We start from the raw sequence: 22,513 nt of genomic DNA on the forward strand, positions 1-22,513 counted from the left end.
TTTTAATAATAATAATAATAATAAATTATTTATACCCCGCCTATCTGGCTGGGCTTCCCCAGCCACTCTGGGCGGCTTCCAGCAGAATATTGAAATGAAATGATTCATCCAGTATTAAAAACTTCCCTAAACAGGGCTGCCTTCATATGTCTTCTAAAAGTCAGGTGGTAGTTGTTCTCTTTAGGGCATCACCACCGAGAAGGCCCTCTGCCTGGTTCCCTGTAACCACTTCTCACAGGGAAGGAACCGCCAGAAGGCCCTCAGTGCTGGACCTCAGTGTCAGCACCAACACTTTGAATTGTGCTTGGAAACGTACTGGGAGCCAATGTAGGTCTTTCAAGACCGGTGTCATGTGGTCTCGGTGGCCGCTCCCAGCCACCAGTCTAGCTGCCGCATTTTGGATTAGTTGTAGTTTCCGGGTCACCTTCAAAGGTAGCCCCACATATAGCGCATTGCAGTAATCCATAACTGCTGCATGCCCAGGAACTTCACATAACTAGAGGATGCACCACTCTGGCAAGACAGTCCGTGGGCAAGTAGGGTCTCAGCCTGCGTACCAGATGGAACTGGTAGACAGTTGCCCTGGACACAGAACTGACCTACACCTCCATGGACAGCTGTGAGTCCAAAATGACTCCCAGGCTGCGCACCTGGTCCTTCAGAGGCACAGTTACCCCATTCAGGACCAGGGAGTCCTGAATACCTGTTTGAATACCAGTTGCTGGAAATCATGGAAAGGATGGTTGCTCTTGTGCTCAGGTCCTCGCAGGTTTCCCACAGGTTGGCCGCTGTGAGAAGAGGATACTAGACTAGATGAGCCATTGGCCTGATCTATCTGGCCCCTGCTGTGTCCTAAAAACATCTCCCAGTGGAGCTTAAACACTTCGCAACCCATCTCTCTCATGCCAAGGTTGAGCTTATAGAGTGAGATGAACCCTCAGAGTCCCTCCTCCCCGGTACAGTGGTACCTCGGGTTACATACGCTTCAGGTTACAGACTCCGCTAACCCAGAAATACTGCTTCAGGTTAAGAACTTTGCTTCAGGATAAGAACAGAAATCGTGCTCCAGCGGCACAGCAGCAGCAGGAGGCCCCATTAGCTAAAGTGGTGCTTCAGGTTAAGAACAGTTTCAGGTTAAGAACCTACGGAATGAATTAAGTACTTAACCCGAGGTACCACTGTATTAGCAAGAGGTCTTTTTCCATGTTGGATGTGGAAAGGATCACGGCAGAAGACCGGGAACAACCTAGAATCCCCTATGCGACACCCCAGCTCCCGTGGACCATGAACAAATTGGAGAACTGTCCCTCACAAGAAGCCACATAAGACCACACCTCAAAGAATAATGGGAACCATATGTGGGAACCATATGCGCTCCTAGGTGTGTGACATCATACTGGGTTCAGAAGGAAAGGGTTAACTAATTGTAAAATGACTAACTAATGGGAACCCAAGGGGCAGAGTTAACTGTGTATAAGGTTTTAAGCACAGAGTTTTTTGTGGGGGGAGGAGTTAGAGTTAGGGTGGTTGAGAAGACAGTCTGGAGTTAGGAGAGACAGAGGAGATAAGTCTGTGGGTTGGGCTAGTCTGGTGTGAGAGAGGGAGAGAATTTGTTAAGAGGATTCAGTCAAACAGTCGAGAGAATCAGTCAGAAGGTATAGGCCAGTAAAGAAACTAAAGTTAAGATGCTGATAGGAATATTATCTGAAAACCATAAACTTGTTAATGTTTGTAAAATGAACTTCTTTTGGTTCACTTTTAACAACTGCGTGATCACCACACCATAGTTTAAGGGCGATGTGAACATCTCTGCGAGGGGTGAACTACAGTTCCCAGGATACCTGGGAGGAAGCCATGTGCTTTAGATGCATGGCGTGGCTGTGACCGTAGGCACGATTCAGTCCACCCTTCCTCTCTACTTGCCTCCCAGCAAGGAAGTAAACAAGCCGCGCAAAAAACAGGACCTCTCCCCCTTCCAGAACCCGGCGAACGTCCCTGCCATCTTCGAAAGAAGCAAGACACGGATGCAGAGAAATTATGCAACTGTTTGTATGGCTAAGTCTCGCCCCTCAGAGCCACTCCTTATCTCCTTAAGCAACACGGAGGAAGGACCAGCAGCTGAGCATACAAGGAAATCACTTAAGTCTCTCCATGCCAGTGACTGGCCAGGAGTCTTATTGCTTCCGTCGCCAAGGGAGAAACTGGTTTCCTGCTCTTTGTACGGAGGCAGAGAGACCCGAGCCCACGATTTGGCCCTCTTGAACGAAAGAACGCCTCTTGAGAGCGGAGAATCGGCTCTCCCGCTCTTCCTGCTCAGAAGGAGTTGATGAAGTTCAGGTAGGAGTTCAGGAAGCCGAGAGGGTCCTCCAGCTGGGGGTAGTGGCTGATGTGGTCGTCTAGCACAGAAACCGTCGACATGGGGACCACTTGCCTGTGGGGGAAGTAGAGAGAAAGGGCTCTTTAGAACACCCCACAACTGCTACAGGGAACAAAGGAAGAAAGCGGAAATAAGGTTTGCAGTGAAGCTTCTCTCCTGATCCGTATAAGGCAGCTTCCTGGGATGTCAAGCCGGGTTTAAAACATGTTTTCTTTTTTTGGCGAGTTATCAAAAATGTATAGAACAAAGTACAGTGGTGCCCCGCAAGACGAACGCCTCGCAAGATGGAAAACCCGCTAGACGAAAGGGTTTTCCGTTTTGGAGGCGCTTCGCAAAACGAATTTCCCTATGGGCTTGCTTCGCAAGACGAAAATGTCTTGCGAGTTCCTGCGGGGGTTTTTCCCTCCCCCCCTTTTCCTAAGCCGCTAAGCCGCTTATCAGCTGATCCACTGATAAGCCGCTTAACAGCTGATCGCTAAAAGCCGCTAAACCGCTAATAGCGTGAATCCGCTAAGCTGTCAATGGGCTTGCTTCGCAAGACGAAAAAACCGCTATACGAAGAGCCTCACGGAACGGATTAATTTCGTCTTGCGAGGCACCACTGTACACATACCTGCTGGGAATGTAAAGAGAAAGAAGGTACCGTTTATCATATGTGGTGGCCGTGTAAGGTAATAAAAGCTTTCTGGGAGATGATATATAATGAACTGAAAAAAATGTTTAAAACAACTTTTGTTAAAAAAACAGGTTTTTAGGAATTGTAGGTACCAATATTCCAAAGGAGCAGAAAAGATTTTTTATGTACGGATGCTATTAGTCCAGAAATGGAAATAAAAGTCCCTACCAGGAAGGAATGGCAAACCAAGCTATTGGACTACGCTAAAATGACAAAGCTGACTGAGAAGCTCAGGAACCAAGAGGACAAAAACTTTAGAAAAGAAGGGGAAGATTTATAATTTGCTTAGGAGACCACTGTAAGGAGGGATTCATTTGAGTGAAGAGGCATAGAAATATTAAAAAAGGAAATCAAACAAACAAACAAACAAACAAACAAACAAACAAACAAACAAACAATGTCCTTAACAGGCATTCATTCAACAGGGGCTGCTTTCCCCAGCAGGCAATGCAGGGGAAAGACGCACCTGTTGAACTTCTGCCTTATGCCCTGGTTAAAATGTAAAGAGGGCCTTGGAGAGAAAAGGTGGCAACCTCCAGTATGTACCGTATTTTTCGCTCTATAGGACGCACTTTTCCCCCTCCAAAAATGAAGGGGAAATGTGTGTGTGTCCTATGGGGCGAATGCAGGCTTTTGCTGAAGCCTGGAGAGCGAGGGGGGTTGGTGCGCACCGACCCCTCTCGCTCTCCAGGCTTCAAGCAGCTATCCGCAAGTCTTTGGAGCACGGCGGGAGTTGGCGCTGGGCTCCCAAGGCTTGCAGACAGCAGACAGCAGCCCGAAACCCAGGGAGCGCAGCGGAGCATGCCCCAGGCTTCGGGCAGATATCCGCAAGCCTGGGGAGCCCGGCGGGAGTTCCCACGGGAGTTCCCCCGTGCCTGGGGGGAAATATTTTTTTCCCCTTTATTTTCCACCCCCAAAAAACTAGGTGCGCCCTATGGGGCAAAAAATACGATATTTGGAATTCCTCGCTGGTACTCAAAGGCTTCATTTTGTTTCAGACCGATAAATTGATTAAATAGCCCCAGGGCATTACATGGTACAACTGTGACCCCTCACAATAAGCTTACTTGTAGAGCTGAAGGAACTCTGGGTGTGGATTCACCGGGTCCAGAGGCCCATAAATCAGATGTACTGCAAGAGAGGAAAAACAGCATCTTTGTCAACTTCCAGGATACAGGCCACCCCACCAACCCAAAAGCAGCAGAATTAATCTTGGCTCTTCCATACGGCCCAAGACACAATTGCAGCTTTTGCTGTTTCCTACTCACGGGGAACAGACGTGGATTGCAGAGCTCCTACCCAGCGGTTCCTGTGCTTTTTCCGTTGGTTGATATACTGCAAAAGGCTGAAGAACAAAATTCATCCATGGAGACCGATTCCAAGCACTTGGCAACAGCCTCAGGTCGCTCAGAGGCAGCCGCTGTCCATTTGGGGGAAGGTCTGAAGCTCTCTAGTTGAGCACCTCCCTGGTTCAATCCCCAAAGAGATCTCCACTTAGGGCTGGGGGGGAAATCCCTCATCGAAATCCTAAAGGTTTCGTCAGCGCTGCGAATACTGAGCTGAACAGCTTGGCTTTGTATAAAGCACTTTCCTAAGACAGAACCAGGCAGTTTTCAGCTGAGGTTCCATAAGGCTATGTCATAATTAGAGCTGGGCGATATATTGTCCAAAACCAGTTTGGAGTCTATATCCTTGATATTGCAGATCAGGATTTTGGCGTGTGCTTATTCAAAAATCTCAATGTGGGGGAAACAGTGAAGCCAGCCAAGGCTTCTCTCGATTCCTACAATCCCTGTAAACTCTGCCTGCTCAGCTCTTGGGGGAGCAAATCCCAAGAGCAGGCGCCTGCAATCATCACGTTGCAGGAAAAACCATGGAACCATCCTTATGCCAGACATCGTGATATATCGGTATATCGCAGTGCTTAGCTGGTGATAAATTGCAATGCTGAAAACCAGGCATCACCCAGCCCTAGTCATAATATCACCTTATACAATAAAGATAATAATAATAATAATTTATTATTTATACCCCGCCCATCTGGCTGAGTCTCCCCAGCCACTCTGGGCGGCTTCCAAACAAGTGTTAAAAACAATACAGCATCAAATATTAAAAAGATTGATATTTTATTAAACGGGTGTTTTGCAGGGTATGAACACTCAGATTTAGGGACGCGGGTGGCGATGTGGTCTAAACCACAGAGCCTAGGACTTGCCGATCGGAAGGTCGGTGGTTCGAATCCCCGCGACGGGGTGAGCTCCCGTTGCTCAGTCCCTGCTCCTGCCAACCTAGCAGTTCGAAAGCACCTCAAAGTGCAAGTAGATAAATAGGTACCGCAACCCGAGCGTCCACTGTATAGTCCACCCCCCCCAACAAGGTCTGAGGGACAGTGGGCTACCCCCCTGCGGAAAACGTTTGCTGACCCCTGGTTTAGATGATCGGCTTCCCCTGGTCTCAGGCACCCAACCTGACGTGAAGGTACCAGATACTGAACCCTGCAAGCAAAACACACCAAGCTAAGACTTCTCTCTTGAATGCAGAGCTGTGAACAGAAATCTCAGCAAGGAGCAGTGATCTTGGAGCGTCCAGCATGCACAGCTTTGGAACGGGCTAAGTGGGCATCCTGGGCGACTATGCTGGGGGGTGCCCCATATTTCAGGGGTGGCGGGACTTGGGAGAACTCCTCAGCTGGCAGCAGGCTCTTCACCCAAACCTTGAGCTCAATGCTGCAGGTTAATTCAGGTGATGGTAACACTAACCCAGCAAGCTTGCTCATCCAACACAAAGCAGAAGCCCAGGCGCTGAAACAGGATAGCCCAGGTGTCAAACCTCTTGCGAGGCCCTGAAAGGAAGATCGGAGTCGAGAGGAAGCTGAGTCTCCGCCAGGTAAACATGAGACTCAGGATGCTTTAATTGCGCCAGGAAGAATGGATCCTGTTTTCCCCAACATGGCTAGGTAAACAGGGCTCCACGTCGATTGCAAGGGGCAATATTGAGCCCCACCGACGGCGCGGCAAGTGTTAAATTCTCTCGGTCTCAAAAGCACCTTAACAAAAAGCTCTTTGCCAAGCTGGTGCCCACAGGAGATGTAGTCCAAAACCTCTGGAGGGCACCAGGTTGGCAAATTGCGACCTAAGGCAGCGGTGGCCATAATAATAATAATTTATTATTTATACCCCGCCCATCTGGCTGGGCTTCCCCAGCCACTCTGGGCAGCTTCCAACAAAACGCTAAAATACAATAACCTATTAAACATTAAAAGCTTCCCTAACTTGGTCCTTCAGCTGTTTTGGGACTACAATTCCCATCATCCCTGTTAGCTAGGAATGATGGGAGTTGTAGTCCAAAAACAGCTGGAGGGCCAAGCTTGGCAACCACAGACCTAAGCCTGCAACTTCCAGAGTCAACTCGCTGGGACTTAACTTCTGGGTAGGAGGGAGCTGTTAGCTGCAAAGGAAGAGCTTTTTCCTCCCGAAACCTACAAGCGATATACCGATATATCACAATTGTCCGGCATAAGGATGACTCTACAGAACATGCTGCCTCATAATGCAGGAATATCTAACGACAGAGCAGCATAAATGCCTCATCTCTGCAGGCGACGGGCGGTTTTGAAACCCTCTCGAAATCTATCTCCGGTGTTAGGAGTTTCCCTTCATGTGGACGGGACTAATTGTGGGTCAAGCAGTCAAGTAGGCGAATATTTGCACAATTAAGCTTTACTTTTACATCTCCCTTCTTTTCACACCCTTTGCATGCTGTCTCTCTCTGTTAATGTAGAATATGGTAATTTGTTAAAAACTGAAATAAAAAATAAACCGGCCCTATTTCAGAGACGGCAGCTGATTCATGGACTATAATGTCCACTCCTCGCTTACAGCTTGCCAGTAGACCCCAAAAGCAACCCTGTGTCCACTGTCGTTCTGTTTTTCCCCGTGGTGGCCTTACCTGTCAATCACAAGGTTGCCGTCGTTTGTTCGGACTGCTGCCCACATGTCCCAGTATTCAGCATCTGAAGGCTGGGTGTATGGGCCAAAGACAGTCGCAAGTCTGGAAAATTCAAAAGAAGAAGGGGGTAGACTATCAAGGAAGAGAATCTGCTCAAATTTAGATTGTACTAAACATCCTCCAGGACGCGGGTGGCGCTGTGGGTTAAACCACAGAGCCTAGGACTTGCCGATCAAAAGGTCGGCGGTTCGAATCCCCACAACGGGGTGAGCTCCTGTTGTTCAGTCCCAGCTCCTGCCAACCTAGCAGTTCGAAAGCACGTCAAAGTGCAAGTAGATAAATAGGTACCGCTCCAGCAGGAAGGTAAACGGCATTTCCGTGCGCTGCTCTGGTTCGCCAGAAGCGGCTTAGTCCTGCTGGCCACATGACCCGGAAGCTGTACGCCGGCTCCCTCGGCCAGTAAAGCGAGATGAGTGCCGTAACCCCAGAGTCGGCCACGACTGGACCTAACGGTCAGGGGTCCCTTTACCTTTACCTTTAAACACCCTCCAGAAGGGGTTTCCAAAACCGTACAGCATCCTTTGAGCAACCAGTACGTTCTCTTTCTCTCTTCTCAGAGAGGGCAGGAATAATGGCATTTGAGGCCTCCTGCTCTCAAAGGGGCAAGAATTCAAGGATTCAGAATACCAACTCACCCTCTGGCAAAGAAGAAGTAATTTGATAATCGGGTGATAATGGGTGAAAGCAGGCCGCCATCTTTGAGAATCTTTGAAGGAAAAGGAAAAATTAATCATTGTTTAATTGGTTGAGGACTACAAATCCAACAGACCCAGAAAGCACAGCTTCGCTGGCTGCAAATTAAGTTTCTGGGCCCAATTCAATAGTGCTGGTTTTGGCCTATAAAGCCTTAAACAGCTCAGGACCACAATACCTCAAGGATTGCCTCTTCCCATATAAACTGAGACAGACTCTGAACTCTGGCTGACTGACCGAACCCAAAGGGTGCTCATCAATGGTTCCTCTTCATTCTGGAGAAGAGTGACTAGTGGGGTGCCACAGGGCTCTGTCTTGGGCCCGGTCTTATTCAACATCTTTATCAACGACTTGGATGATGGACTCAAGGGCATCCTGATCAAATTTGCAGATGACACCAAACTGGGAGGGGTGGCTAACACCCCAGAGGACAGGATCACACTTCAAAACGACCTTGACAGATTAGAGAACTGGGCCAAAACAAACAAGATGAATTTTAACAGGGAGAAATGTAAAGTATTGCACTTGGGGGGGGGGGAATACAAATACAAGATGGGTGACACCTGGCTTGAGAGCAGTACATGTGAAAAGGATCTAGGAGTCTTGGTTGACCACAAACTTGACATGAGTCAACAGTGTGACGTGGCAGCTAAAAAGCCAATGCAATTCTGGGCTGCATCAATAGGAGTATAGCATCTAGATCAAGGGAAGTAATGGTGCCACTGTATTCTGCTCTGGTCAGACCTCACCTGGAGTACTGTGTCCAGTTCTGGGCACCACAGTTCAAGAAGGACACTGACAAACTGGAAGGTGTCCAGAGGAGAGCAACCAAAATGGTCAAAGGCCTGGAAACGATGCCTTATGAGGAACGGCTAAGGGAGCTGGGCATGTTTAGCCTGGAGAAGAGGAGGTGAAGGGGTGATATGATAGCCATGTTCAAATATATAAAAGGATGTCACATAGAGGAGGGAGAAAGGTTGTTTTCTGCTGCTCCAGAGAAGCGGACACGGAGCAATGGATCCAAACTACAAGAAAGAAGATTCCACCTAAACATTAGGAAGAACTTCCTGACAGTAAGAGCTGTTCGACAGTGGAATTTGCTGCCAAGGAGTGTGGTGGAGTCTCCTTCTTTGGAGGTCTTTAAGCAGAGGCTTGACAACCATATGTCAGGAGTGCTCTGATGGTGTTTCCTGCTTGGCAGGGGGTTGGACTCGATGGCCCTTGGGGTCTCTCCCAACTCTATGATTCTATGATTCATCTGAGGTCCTCCTTCAGGTCCCAGCCAGATGGGAAGGGTGTAAATAATAAATAATAATAATAATAATAATAATAATAATAATTATTATTATTATTATTATTATTATTAGCGTCCTCCATGAAGTCCAGAGGGCGGGAACACAAGAACGGGGCTTTCTCTGTGGTGGCTCCCCATCTGTGGAATTGCTCTCCCCACGGAAGCTCTCCTGGCTCCTTCACTGCATATCTTTAGGTGCCAGGCAAAAATATCCCTCCCCTCCCAGGCCTTTGATTAATTAAATTAACTTAATTAAGTTTAGTAAATAATAACAATAATGATAATGTTTCTGGAATGCTCTGCCCAGGGAGGTTTAACTGGCGCCTTCATTATACATCTTTAGGCAGAAGCGTTCCACTTTAACCAAGCCTTTGGCAAATTAAATCTATGGCCTTTTCAAATGGGGGGACGGGTTTCTTTTGTTTGTTGGTACGGTGTGTATTTTTGTGCTTTTATATCGTGAACCTCCCTGTGATCCTCGGATGAAGGGGAGTATAGAAATGTAAGAAGTAAATAATGGAACAATTCTATTCATAGAAGCTCGGTGTTTTTCTGCAAGAGCAAAGGCGCTTACCGTTTGGATTAATCTGGGGTGGTGAGTTTCTGGGAAAATACCTGCAGGAAACAGGAGGGGAGAGTTGCTCTCACACTCAAATCAAATTCTTGTTCTATTTTCTTTTTATAATGCTTTTTATTGATTTTCAAAAACAAAACAAAATTAAATAAAACATCATCTTTTACATTCAACATTTTTGTATCTTCTTATTTACTCTGCGCTCTTTCGCACCCGGGCTTCCTTTCATTCCTGCTTCGGTTTTCATAATTCACATCCTCTCTCACAGATTCTTATTTACACTCTATCCACATCACAAGATTTATATTAGCCCTGCTACAGTTTTTAGACTTCTACAGTTATTCCGTACACAACAAATTTACTCCACTCCTCTTCAAGCTTTGTTACTTTTTGGTATCGAATTTTATGTCATTTTCGCCAATTCAAATATGTTCAAACAATTTCGTCTGCCGCTCCATTACACTTGGAACCTCCTGGGTTTTCCATTTTTGGGCCACAAGAATCCTGGCGGCAGTCGTGGCCTACAAGAATAATTTACAATCTTCTTTTCTTAATTCATCTCCTTTTATCCCTAGTAAAAAAGCCTCTGGTTTCTTTGGGAAGGTATATTTAAAGAGATTTTTTATTTCGTTAAATATCGTGTCCCAAAATGTTTTCATTTTTTCACATGTCCACCACATGTGAAAGAATTCACCACCCTTTAGTTCACATTTGTTCTATTTTCAATATATATTCTACCTGTAATAGCCTAATTTCCTTTTTTATTTTTTTCATTATTTGATTCTTTAATCAATTCATTTTCCTTTTTCTTTATTTCGTCCAACAGTCCCATTTTCTCTTTATCACTCTCTTTACTTTGTAAGGCATTTTGTTTTATAAAGTTTCCCCCTGACATCTGGTTGGAGGCTGGACCAGATGGGCCATGATCCAGCAACCTCTTCTTATGCACAAATTATTTATGCCATGAAAGCAACTTTTACCCACAAAACCTACTGCTGGTCACATTTAGGATCTCAGCAGAAACTCAAGCCCAAGGCTTCAAGTGGTACCTTAGTTCTCAAACTTAATCCGTTCCGGAAGTCCGTTCCAAAACCAAAGCGTTCCAAAACCGAGGCGCGCTTTCCCATAGAAAGTAATGCAAAACGGATGAATCCATTCCAAACTTTTAAAAACAAACCCCTAAAACAGCAATTTAACATGGACTTTACTATCTAACGAGACCACGGATCCATAAAATGAAAGCAATAAACGATGTACTGCAGTCACACAATCAATCCGTCAGGAGCTGAACTGAGCTCCACACAGTCACAAAAATAAAACAAAAAGAGTCGCGAAAACAAAAATGCAAAATAAATAGCAAAAACAGACAGACCTCAGCGTGGCACTCAAAACGGAGCACGTTCAGCTTCCAAAAACAGTTCGCAAACCGGAATGCTTACCGTATTTTTTGCTCCGTAAGACACACTTTTTTCTTCCTAATAAGTAAGGGGAAATGTCTGTGCATCTTAAGGAGGGAATGCGTGGTCCCTGGAGCCAAATTGCCCAGGGACAAAAAGCAGATCATGCTTTTATTTTATTTTTTTAGAAAGAGGGAAGGAGGTGTTGAAACAAAGCTGCTGATCATTTGCCAATTGGGAGCAAGATAAGGGATGCTAGCGATAAAGGAGGCTGCCTGGGAGGGGGGAGGTAAAAGCTCATGGATCCTCAGGAATTTTGCATTGGGTCACCCCAAATTCACCATCAGATCACATAGCATGTCCATGGCTACAACCTGCACCAAAAAAATCACGCACCCACTGTTGCGTGGCACAAAAACCTGGTTACAAAACACGGATCCACATGGATCCTCAGGATTTTTGCATTGGGCTACCCCAAACTCACCGTCAAATCACATATCATGTCTGTGGCCACAGCATGAACCACAAAAATCATACATCCACTGTTTCATTCAAAATACTTTTTTCCTTGTTTTCCTCCTCTAAAAACTAGGTGCGTCTTATGGTCAGGTGCGTCTTATGAAGCGAAAAATACGGTACTTTCGGGTTTGCAGTGTTTGGGTTCTAAGTTGTTTGAGTACCAAGGCGTTTGAGAACCAGGGTACTGTAATCACAGTAAGAATATGGAGGACGTTCTTTGCAATAAAAGCCTTACCTCCATTTGACAGGCACAGGCTGTTTATGAGGACACTTCCCGTCGTATTGTGCTCATACCTGAGGACAAAGAAGAGGCTAAGGCAGAGCGGAGTCAGGGCAGAGCCACACCTCTTCTTGTGGCAGTGCGGTACAATGGTTAGAGCGCTGGACTAGGGCCTCGGGTTCAAACCTCTGCTCACTTGGTGGCCTTGGGGCAGTCACCACCTCTCAGCCTAACCTACCTCACAGTGAGGATTAACAGGGAAGGGGCGGACCACATACACCACCTCGAGCTGCCTGGAGAAAAAGGTGGACTGGAATGCAATAAGTGACAAGACACTCTCAGGCAAGCCCTCAAAGGCATTATTTCACAGATGCCTCTGTAGGAACAGTTGTATAATAATAAATAATAGTGTTCTCGAAGCTACCAGCATGAGTGTGACCAAACTGCGGGAGGCAGTGGAAGACAGGAGGGCCTGGCGTGCTCTGGTCCAGGGGGTCACGAAGAGTCGGACACGACTAAATGACTAAACAACAAAATCATCATCATCATCTATTTATACCCCGCCCATCTGGCTGAGTTTCCCCAGCCACTCTGGGCGGCTTCAAATCGAGTATTAAAAACAATACAGCATTAAGTATTAAAAACATCTGCCTTCAGATGTCTTTTAAAGATAAGATTGCTGCTTATTTCCTTCACATCTGAACGGAGGGCATTCCACAGGGCGGGTGCCACCACCGAGAAGGCCCTCCGCCTGGTTCCCTGTAAAGTCACTTATCGCAATGAGGGAACCGCCAGAAGGCCCTCGGTGCTGGACCTCAGTGTCCGGGTAGAACAATGGGGGTGGAGACGCTCCTTCAGGTATATTGGGCTGAGGCTGTTTTGGGCTTTCAAGGTCAGCACCAACACTTTGAATTGTGCTCAGAAACGTACTGGGAACCAGTGTAGGTCTTTCAAGACCGATGTTATGTGGTCCCAGCGGCCGCTCCCAGTCACCAGTCTAGCTGCCGCATTCTGGATTAGTTGTAGTTTCCGGGTCACCTTCAAAGGTAGCCCCACGTAGAGCGCATTGCAGTAGTCCAAGCAGGAGATAACCAGAGCATGCACCACTCTGGGGAGACAGTCTGCGGGCAGGGAGGGTCTCATCCTGTGTACCAGATGGAGCTGATAAACAGGTGCCCTGGACACAAAATTGACCTGCACCTCCATGGACAGCTGTGAGTCCAAAATGACTCCCAGGCTGCGCACCTGGTTCTTCAGGGGCACAGTTGCCCCATTCAGGACCAGGGAGTCCCCCCCACACACACCTGCCCCCGTCGCCCAAAAACAGTACTTCTGTCTTGTCAGGATTCAACCTCAATAGTGGGCTGTAAATAGTGGGCTGACCTCTGCACCTGGGGGCAGGTTCCATGGCGCCGACAACACCACCCCAAACCACGAGTCGCCTCTTTGCAAACAGCTACATCAGACGGGTGCAGGGAAGACCGCTAAAACTGGGTGGGTCCATTTTCTAATGCTAATAATGTTTATTTAAATCCTGCCATCAAGTCTATTGACTGTCTTTATTTCTGCAAATATAATATGCTTTAAATTTCTGCAAATATAATCTGCTTTAAATGTTTAGAAGATAGTGAAATAGGAAGGTGTAATTACTGTTACTTTAACGTTTTTGGGCTTGATGCTATGTTTTTAATAACTTTTTCTGTTGAGAGATAGCAAAGTGGGTGAAAATAGAAAGAAATCAGAAGCGGAAGTTGGGGGAAACCTTGGAGGGGAGGGAGGGAGGGAGGAATATATAGTAAATGTTAAGAATTTGAGATGTGTGTAATGAATGAAGAAAAATGAAAAAAAAAAATGGGTGGGTCAGGGGGAAAGTTAATGTTCTGCCATGGAAATTAGCGATTGCTATTATTAAACGTCTTTATGCCACACCTTTCCCCCCACCAATTCCAAGGCAGCTCACAGCATTTAAGAATGACGACACAAAATACGAAAACAAACAGTAATTAAAATACATTCAAGCACACTCAGAGCCAGTAATTAAGAGTTTGCCCTGGCGGCATCCCAGCGGGCAGAACTACACCTGAGCGCAAGTTTCCTAGGAAGGTATTTGCCTCTCGGCAGATGGAGGGAATCGGTCTATCCTCTCTGGGCTAGAAATGAATTCTGAAAGCGGCTGAGGGAGCCTCAAAGGGCAGCGAATGCAAGGAAAGAACGAAGCAAACTGGTAAAGGGCGCCGGTGAAAACGCAGAAGCGTCGGGGCTTCCACTCACCTGTGGAGAAGCTCCTGCGCAACGGTGTCCCCGTAGTCGTGCGAGAGGAGGTTGACCCGCTGGTTCAAAAGGCCCAAGTGGTCCAGAAGCCCTTCCACGATGCTGGCTTGCTCAAAGATGGAGTACTGATGCGGCCTCTGTTTGGGAAGTACAGCGGACGCTGGGGTTGCGAACGTGATCCGTGCGGGATGCACATTTGCAACCCGCAGCGGCGCGTCTGCGTACGCGCAGGTTGCGATTCGGCGCTTCTACGCGTGTGCAAAGCGTGATTTAGTGCTTCTGTGCATGCGCGACCGCCGAAACCCGGAAGTAACCCGTTCCAGTACTTCTGGGTTTCAGCAGTCCGGCGCTGTGGGTTAAACCACAAAGCCTAGGGCTTGCCGATCAGAAGGTTGGCGGTTCGAATCCCCGTGACGGGGTGAGCTCCCGTTGCTCGGTCCCTGCTCCTGCCTACCTAGCAGTTCAAAAGCACGCCAGTGCAAGTAGATAAATAGGTACCGCTCTGGCGGGAAGGTAAATGGCGTTTCTGTGTGCTGCTCTGGTTCGCCAGAAGCGGCTTAGTCATGCTGGCCACATGACCCGGAAGCTGGCTCCCTCGGCCAGTAAAGCGAGATGAGCGTTGGGACTGGACCTAATGGTCAGGGATCCCTTTACCTTTACCTTTACCCAAAAAAACCACAACCTGAAGCGCCTGTAACCCGAGGTATGACTATAAACGGAGAGCCCAGCTGCAGGCAGGCAGACTGAAATGCATCCAAAACACACCTCTCCATTCATACAAGCCATGGGTAGGCAAACTTAGGCCCAGGGGCCGTATCCAGCCCAATCGCCTTCTCAATCCGGCCCGCGGATGGTCCGGGAATCAGCGTGTTTTTACGTGAGTAGAATGTGTCCTTTTATTTCAAATGCATCTCCGGGTTATTTGTGGGGCCTGCCTGGTGTTTTCACATGGAATCAAACGTGTGCTTTTATTTAAAATGCATCTCTGGGTTATTTGTGGGGCATAGAAATTCATTCATTTTCTTTCTTTTCAAAAAATAGTCCGGCCTCCCACAAATGTCTGAGGGACAGTGGACCGGCCCCCTGCTGAAAAAGTTTGCTGACCCCTGATATTACAAGCAGATAATGCTTAACCCTCAGGGATAGGAAACAGTTTTTTTGTGGGGGCACAAACACAGAACATCCTTATTGTGTTGCACGACTGACGGGCAGGTCGTTCCACTCAGCTGTCGGAACCCCTTGTGTCGAGATTGCTTACCGGTTTGTCACTGAAGCCAAATCCTACAAAATCCAGGGCGATCACTCGGTTAAATCGCTGCGTCAGCCCTTCCCAAATCTGCAGCAGGGGAGAGAAGAGGTGAAAATCAGGAGGCGTCTCTGCAGAACTGGCGAAACTGACAGGAAGAATCCGGAACGAGGGAGATCAAGTATTCCAAAAAAAGGCTGGAGCAAATTTATATTATATTTGAAAGACAACTGTAAGCAATTAACATCATTAGCAGGGTTATCTGAAGATTTGTGAGATGAATTAGTTACCTATTCAGGTAGAGTAATTTTAATATTTTAAGTAATGATATAACAAGAATGAGAGAGGAAGTGAAATGCAAAAATGCAAAATTTAATTTTGGAAGCCATTCGGTGGGAGGGAGGGAAATCATTTAGGCTCGGCTGAGCCAAAAGATTTAGTAAGAGGATATGAGTTTACATATTGTGATTATATGTAAAATTAATAAAATGTATTGTTTTTTAAAAAAGAAAATCAGGAGGCATCTCTCTCTCTCTCTCTCTCTCTCTCTTATCAGGGAGCTCCCTTTATAACAGGTCTCCAAAATTTCAATGCCTCCCAGGGCCTGCCTCACCTTGCACCAGTCGTAGCTGGAGGTTGGAAAGCCATGCAGGAGGACCACAATGTCCGAACTGCCAACGGCGCCCGAGGCGTCTGCAGAGAACAGAACATCTGTTATGGCACTGGCCCACCCTAATAATAATAATGATTTATTATTTATACCCCGCCCATCTGGCCGGGCCTCCCCAGCCACTCTGGGCGGCTTCCAAAAAGTATTAAAATACAGTGCTCTGTTAAACATTAAAAGCTTCCCTAAACAGGGCTGCCTTCAGATGTCTTCTAAAAGTCTGGTAGTTGTTCTTCTCTTTGACATCTGGTGGGAGGGCTTTCCACAGGGTGGGTGCCACCACTGAGAAGGCTCTCTGCCTGGTTCCCTGTAACTTGGCTTCTCGCAGTGAGGAAACCACTAGAAGGCCTTCAGCACTGGACCTCAGTGTCCGGGCAGAATGATGGGGGTGGAGGCGCTCCTTCAGGTATACTGGACCGAGGCCGTTTAGGGCTTTCAAGGTCAGCACCAACACTTTGAATTGTGCTCAGAAACGTACTGGGAGCCAATGTAGATCTTTCAAGACCGGTGTTGTACAGTCTTGGTGGCCGCTCCCAGTCACCAGTCTAGCTGCCACATTCTGGATTAGTTGTAGTTTCCGGGTCACCTTCAAAGGTAGCCCCACGTAGAGCACATTGCAGTAGTCCAAGCGGGAGATAACTAGAGCATGCACCACTCTGGCGAGACAGACCGCGGGTAGGGAGGGTCTCATCCTGCGTACCAGATGGAGCTGGTAGACCGCTGCCCTGGACACAGAATTGACCTGCGCCTCCATGGACAGCTGTGAGTCCAGAATGACTCCCAGGCTGTGGCCCTGGTCCTTCAGGGGCACAGTTACCCCATTCAAGACCAGGGTGTCCCCCACACCTGCCTGCCCCCCGTCCCCCCAAAAACAGTACTCCTGTCTTGTCAGAATTCAATCCCAAAAGCACTTTCTCTCCAGGGAGGTTCTCCCGGGTGCCATCATTGTCTATCAAGGACTGTCCTGGCCTCTGTGATCATCATCTGAGCCCCTCCTTCGTGAGCCTCCTCCATGAGGGCGGCAACACAAAAACAGGGCCTTTTTTGGGGTGGCTGCCCATTTGTGGAATGCTCTCCCAAGGGAGACTCGCCAAGCACCTTCACTATGTATCTTTAGGCACTAGGCAAAAACTTTCCTCTTCAACCAGGCCTTTGGCTGTTAAAACCATCTACAGTCATACCTTGGGTTACAGCCGCTTCAGGTTGAGTTTTTTCAGGTTACGGACCGCCGAAACCCGGAAGTACCAGGACAGTTTTGGTGGCTGTGCATGCGCAAAGCGCTAAATCATGCTTTGCGCATGCGCAGAAGTGCCAAATTGCAACCCAAGCGTGTGCAGACACGGGGTGCGAACACTGTGGGTTGCGAACATGCACCCCGCACGGATCCCGTTCGCAACCCAAGCATCCACTGTACGACTTTTTAAACTTGGAGGCCAGTTTATAAACCTAATACATAGATCTTCAGGCACCAGGTAGAAACTATCAAGCCTTAGGTTTTTAATGTTCTTGGACCTTTTAGAGGAGGTGGGATTTTTAAACATCTTCTTTTCTTTTCTGGTTTTAATATGTGTGGGTGTGTGTGTAAGTCATTTTGGGTTTATTGCGGCTACACACACCAAAAAAGCAAGCAATGCATTTAATGACAAAAATAAAATGCCACTTAAGTTTTAACTCTTATTAACCAGCAAAACACATATCGTTATGGCAAGCAGGAATCACGGCCAAGTAGCCTTTCACAACCTTTTCCCAGCTCCATCTTTCTATAAATTTCCCTTCCCGTGGATTGCACGTGATCCTTATTACTGATCAATTAACAGTCCGTCCGTCCCCGGTTAACGGAGGCAGGGTTCTATTTTTCCAATATCGTGCAATGCAAACCTTTGCACCGATCAATAAACCTGCTAGCTAGATATCTACCTTCCTTGCTTCCCTTTTCGTTGGCATAGTCTTAAGGTTTCTCACTGCATTCTGACCGCTTTTAAAAACGGCCGATTTTAGGTCAATGAGCTTCCTTCGATTTGTTTGCTGCCTTTTCTGTCTGTCTGTCTGTCTCTTTTTTTTAAGCAATCACAGAACAACCTCATGGCTATTTTCAAGGCCGTCTTTACTGCAAGCCGCACAGAGCATTTCGCAGAAAACTCGGCCAGGCATTTCGGAAACAAGGAAGCAAAACACAGGAGAGGAAACCTCTGTAGAAGATATTCTGGTTCTGGAAGGTGAAATAGCTTCCCGACGACCTCCATAACTGCAGAGCCGGCGATAACTTGGGGGGCGGGATGTGCAGGTAGACAGCAATGAGGGGCACCGTTAAAAGCCCCACCTGGAGCCACCACTCTCTCATTCTGGGAAGAGAAAGAGAAGAAATTTAGTGTTTACACGGGGGGAGAGAGCGAGAAAACAGTACAGTCCTATTACCACATCGTTGGACTTTGCTCCGCACTCCAAGGTTCAGAGTTCGAAAACCGCGCATGCACACATTTATCTTTTTTAATTATTATTACTTTTTTATTCAAAATTTAAAAACATATTATCCAGAAACATATAATCCTTATTCCCCCCCATTTTTCCTCCCTCCCCCCACAGAACCCACCCCCCGACTTCCCTCAGTTCCAGTCTTTGATTTCTCTAAAAATGCTGTTTTCTGCATGTTACACAGTTGTATAGATAATTATTTAAGTAATAATTATCAATAAGAAGTTTGTGAATGTTTATTCAAAACGAGCCAAGGAGTCCAGTTCGCTTTGTTGCGTCTTCAAATACTTTGTAAAGGGTTCCCATTCATCCTTAAAGTCACAGTTATCCTTGTCCCGTAGCTTGTATGTCAGTTTTGCCAGTTTTGCATAGTCCATCAATTTTGCTTGCCATGATTCTTTAGTTGGGGTTTCTTCAGTCTTCCATCCTTGTGCTATTAAAACTCTCGTGGCCGTTGTCGCATACATGAAGATGTTTTTCAGCTTTTTTGGCAGATCTTTCCCTACAATCCCTAATAAAAATGCTTCAGGTTTTTTAAAAAATGTTAAATGGAACATTTTCTTCAATTCGTTATATATCATTTCCCAACATTTTTTAATTACCTTACAATCCCACCACATATGATAAAACGTCCCCTCCTTTTCTTATGCACACATTTATCAAAAGGCTGTCTTTGTGAGCCAGCCAGCACCCTATGAGAAAGGGGCCTTCCATTCGCAAAAGAGAGAGATTTTAAAAATGGAGGAACTCCTACAGAGATTTGCTTGCATTAATCACATTGGGAATACTGGGCAAGTTTGGGCAAGGTAATCCACACTCTTCCCTCTTCCCCATAAAATTACGCATTGACACACAGATCCCGTTCGCATCCTGAGGTACCACTGTATTAAAATACAGTAATGCATCAAACATTAAAAGCTTCCCTAAACAGGGCTGACTTCAGATGTTGTCTAAAAGTCTGGTAGTTGTTGCTCTCTTCAAAATCTGGTGGGAGGGCATTCCACAGGGCAGGTGCCACCACCGAGAAGGCCCTCTGCCTGGTTCCCTGTAGCTTGGCTTCTCATAGGGAGGGAACCCCCAGAAGGCCCTCGGCGCTGGACCTCAGTGTCTGGGTGGAATGATGGAGGTGGAGACGCTCCTTCAGGTATACTGGGCTGAGACTATTTAGGGCTTTCAAGGTCAGCACCAACATTTTGAATTGTGCTTGGAAACATATTGGGAGCCAATGTAGGTCTTTCAGGACCGGTGTTACGTGGTCCCGGCAGCCACTCCCAGTCACCAGTCTAGCTGCCTCATTCTGGATTAGTTGTAGTTTCCGGGTCACCTTCAAAGGTAGCCCTACATAGAGCGCATTGCAGTAGTCCAAGCGGGAGATAACCAGAGCATGCAACACTCTGGTGAGACAGTCCGCGGGCAGGGAGGGTCTCAGCCTGCGTACCAGATGGAGCTGGTAGACAGCCGCCCTGGACACAGAATTGACCTGTGCCTCTATGGACAGCTGTGAGTTCAAAATGACTCCCAGGCTGCGCACCTGGTCCTTCAGGGGCACAGTTACCTCATTCAGGACCAGGGAGTCCCCCCCACCTGCCCGCCCCCTGTCCCCCAAGGTTCTTATGAGGGCCTCTGTGGGCAAGGAAATGTTAATAAGGAATTGCAGAATGAGGGGCGAGGGTAGAACCAGGAACTAACCCTATGCTGCCCCAAGCTGCCCAGTCCAGTGGAGGGAGGACTGCAGGCAGCTCAAGTCGGGACACATAAAAGTCCACAATTCTCCTTTTCATAGAATCAAAGAATTGTAGAGTTGGAAGGGAACCCAAAGTTCATCTAGCCCAACCCCAGGAATTTTCCTGGGTATCAGGGGATTCCACAGAGATGCAATCTCATGCCGCAGCCTGAGATTGCCACGGCCTTGGTAGCTCCAAGGTCTTCTGCACTCGGACTGAGAAACCTCTTGCTTAGGAGCACAGGAACGTCGGCAATGCCAATCTCTGGGTCTATCCATTTATCTGGGTCTATGTTTTAATGTTGTATTTTAATCTTGTTTTTTAAGTTGTAGTTTAATCAACTTGTTTTTATTATTGGTTGTTAGCCACCCTGAGCCCGGTCTTGGCTGGGGAGAGCGGGGTATAAATAAAATCATTTATTATTATTATAAGGTAAAGGTAAAGGGACCCCTGACCATTAGGTCCAGTCGTGACAGACTCTGGGGTTGTGGCGCTCATCTCGCTTTACTGGCCGAGGGAGCCGGCGTACAGCTTCCGGGTCATATGGCCAGCATGACTAAGCCGCTTCTGGCAAACCAGAGCAGCGCACGGAAACGCCGTTTACCTTCCTGCTGGAGTGGTACCTACTTATCTACTTGCACTTTGACATGGTTTCAAACTGCTAGGTTGGCAGGAGCAGGGACCGAGCAACGGGAGCTCACCCCGTCGCGGGGATTCGAACCGCCGACCTTCTGATCGGCAAGTCCTAGGCTCTGTGGTTTAACCCACAGCGCCACCCGGGTCCCTTATTATTATTATAATTATTATCTAATTCAGCATAATCCACACAGACCGGGAACGGCTCTCCAAGCATTTCTGCAAACCGGGAGAGGCCAGAATTTGAATCTGGGGCCTTCTGCGTTCAAAGTGGTCTGTTTGACCACTGCCCCTCTCCAGATGTGGGGGCCAAGCTATGCCTGGACTCATCCCAGTGCTAAAACAATTCTGGGATAAGAGTAGGCGTGCAATCTCAAGAAAATTAATGCCGCTTGCTGCTGCAAAACTTTGCAGTGCTTGGTTTAAAAACGTTGTGTTTTGAAAGCTCATCACTAAAAATGAGCAACACTCCCTTGAGCTCCTGGCAGGAAAAGGTGGCAGATATTAATAATAAATAATAATAATAATAATAATAATAATAATAATTTATGCTCTAACCATCTGGTTGGGTTTCCCCAGTCACACTGGGCGGCTTCCAGCAAAAATATTAAAATGCAAGATGATGGAATTTATGGAGCTGGCTGATCTCACCGAGAGAATCCGCGACCAGAAAGAAGAGGAACATCAAGAAGACTAGAAGGAATTTAAAGACTATTTGAATAAGTATTGTAATATTAAAGATAGGTAATCACTTGAAAGAAACAATTAGGCCTAGGAGTAAAAGGGAATTAAATTTATAAATAAGAAAACGTACGATAAGGAAAGTTATGTAATATGATTAGGACTATGATATGGTCTTTTGAAACCCCGATATTGGAAACTGCTACATACAATTACTAAGAAATTCAGATGGAAGAGATTCGAGGAAGTCAAATATGTTTATGAAGATGGATGGTACTTAATTTTAATTAATTAAGTGGTAATATGTTGTATGTATCTTTCTTCTTTTCTTTTTTGTTTGTCTTTATTATTGTTAATCTTTTCTTTCTTTACTATGTTGGTTTACTGAAAAAAATATATATTATTTGAAAAATATATATTAAAATGCAATATTTAATATTAAAAGCTTCCCTAAAACAGGGCTGCCTTCTTCTAAATGCAGTAAATAAGTAAATAAACAAGCAATTCTGCACCCATAAAACACCCCCCTTCTGCTTTTCTCCCCAATTTCCATCAAAAAGAGCCCCAGGGCTGCAAAGAAGGGAGAAACCCAGCAATTGCTCCTCCTGCCCCCCAACCCAGACCCCCCCAAGAGAAGAAGTGGGGGTCACTGCCCCTCTTCCTGGTCCCTAGAGAGGGCGCGCATGCGCTCTCCGCTCACCTGCGCTCCGGGCTGCGGGCAGGCGCGTCCCATGCCGCTCCCACGGAAAGAAAAGGGCTTCTGGAGCCGGGGGGACAGGAAAGCGCATGCGCACCCTCGATTGCCACGCCCCCTTCTCGAGAACCGGCTATTATTGGGCAAAACGCTCCCTTTGTTGGAGCGGGTGGGAAGGCTTACCCTTCCGCGCCCCCTGGCGAGGGCAGGCGGTACTGCGGCCCGCAGGGAGAAGCGGGTTTGCTGCGTTGGGAACGCGGCTGAGTCGCCCAAAGTTTTTATTAGTTGGTTTTTTTTTGGGGGGGGTTGCAAATAGAAGGGGAAGAAATGGAGGCAGTAAGAGGTTTTACTTTCTTGGGCTCCA

General features: G+C 47.0%; 1 protein-coding gene across 1 annotated transcript; it reads right to left on the minus strand.

The window, feature by feature from the left end:
* Positions 1 to 1,719: 1,719 nt before the first annotated feature.
* MEST (mesoderm specific transcript) lies at positions 1,720 to 22,246 on the minus strand. The gene is made up of 12 exons (XM_081927358.1): positions 22,156 to 22,246; positions 18,130 to 18,284; positions 15,889 to 15,968; positions 15,288 to 15,365; positions 14,030 to 14,166; positions 11,774 to 11,832; positions 9,623 to 9,663; positions 7,697 to 7,767; positions 7,002 to 7,103; positions 4,322 to 4,398; positions 4,121 to 4,184; positions 1,720 to 2,431 (listed from the first exon to the last, which is right to left on the minus strand). Exons 2-12 carry the CDS (start codon positions 18,281 to 18,283, stop codon positions 2,314 to 2,316), a joined length of 981 nt encoding a protein of 326 aa, XP_081783484.1. The 5' UTR covers position 18,284; positions 22,156 to 22,246; the 3' UTR covers positions 1,720 to 2,313.
* Positions 22,247 to 22,513: the final 267 nt, after the last annotated feature.

This window comes from Podarcis melisellensis (assembly GCF_964234715.1).
Source record: "Podarcis melisellensis genome assembly, chromosome: 10".
NCBI classification, from domain to species: Eukaryota; Metazoa; Chordata; class Lepidosauria; order Squamata; family Lacertidae; genus Podarcis; species Podarcis melisellensis.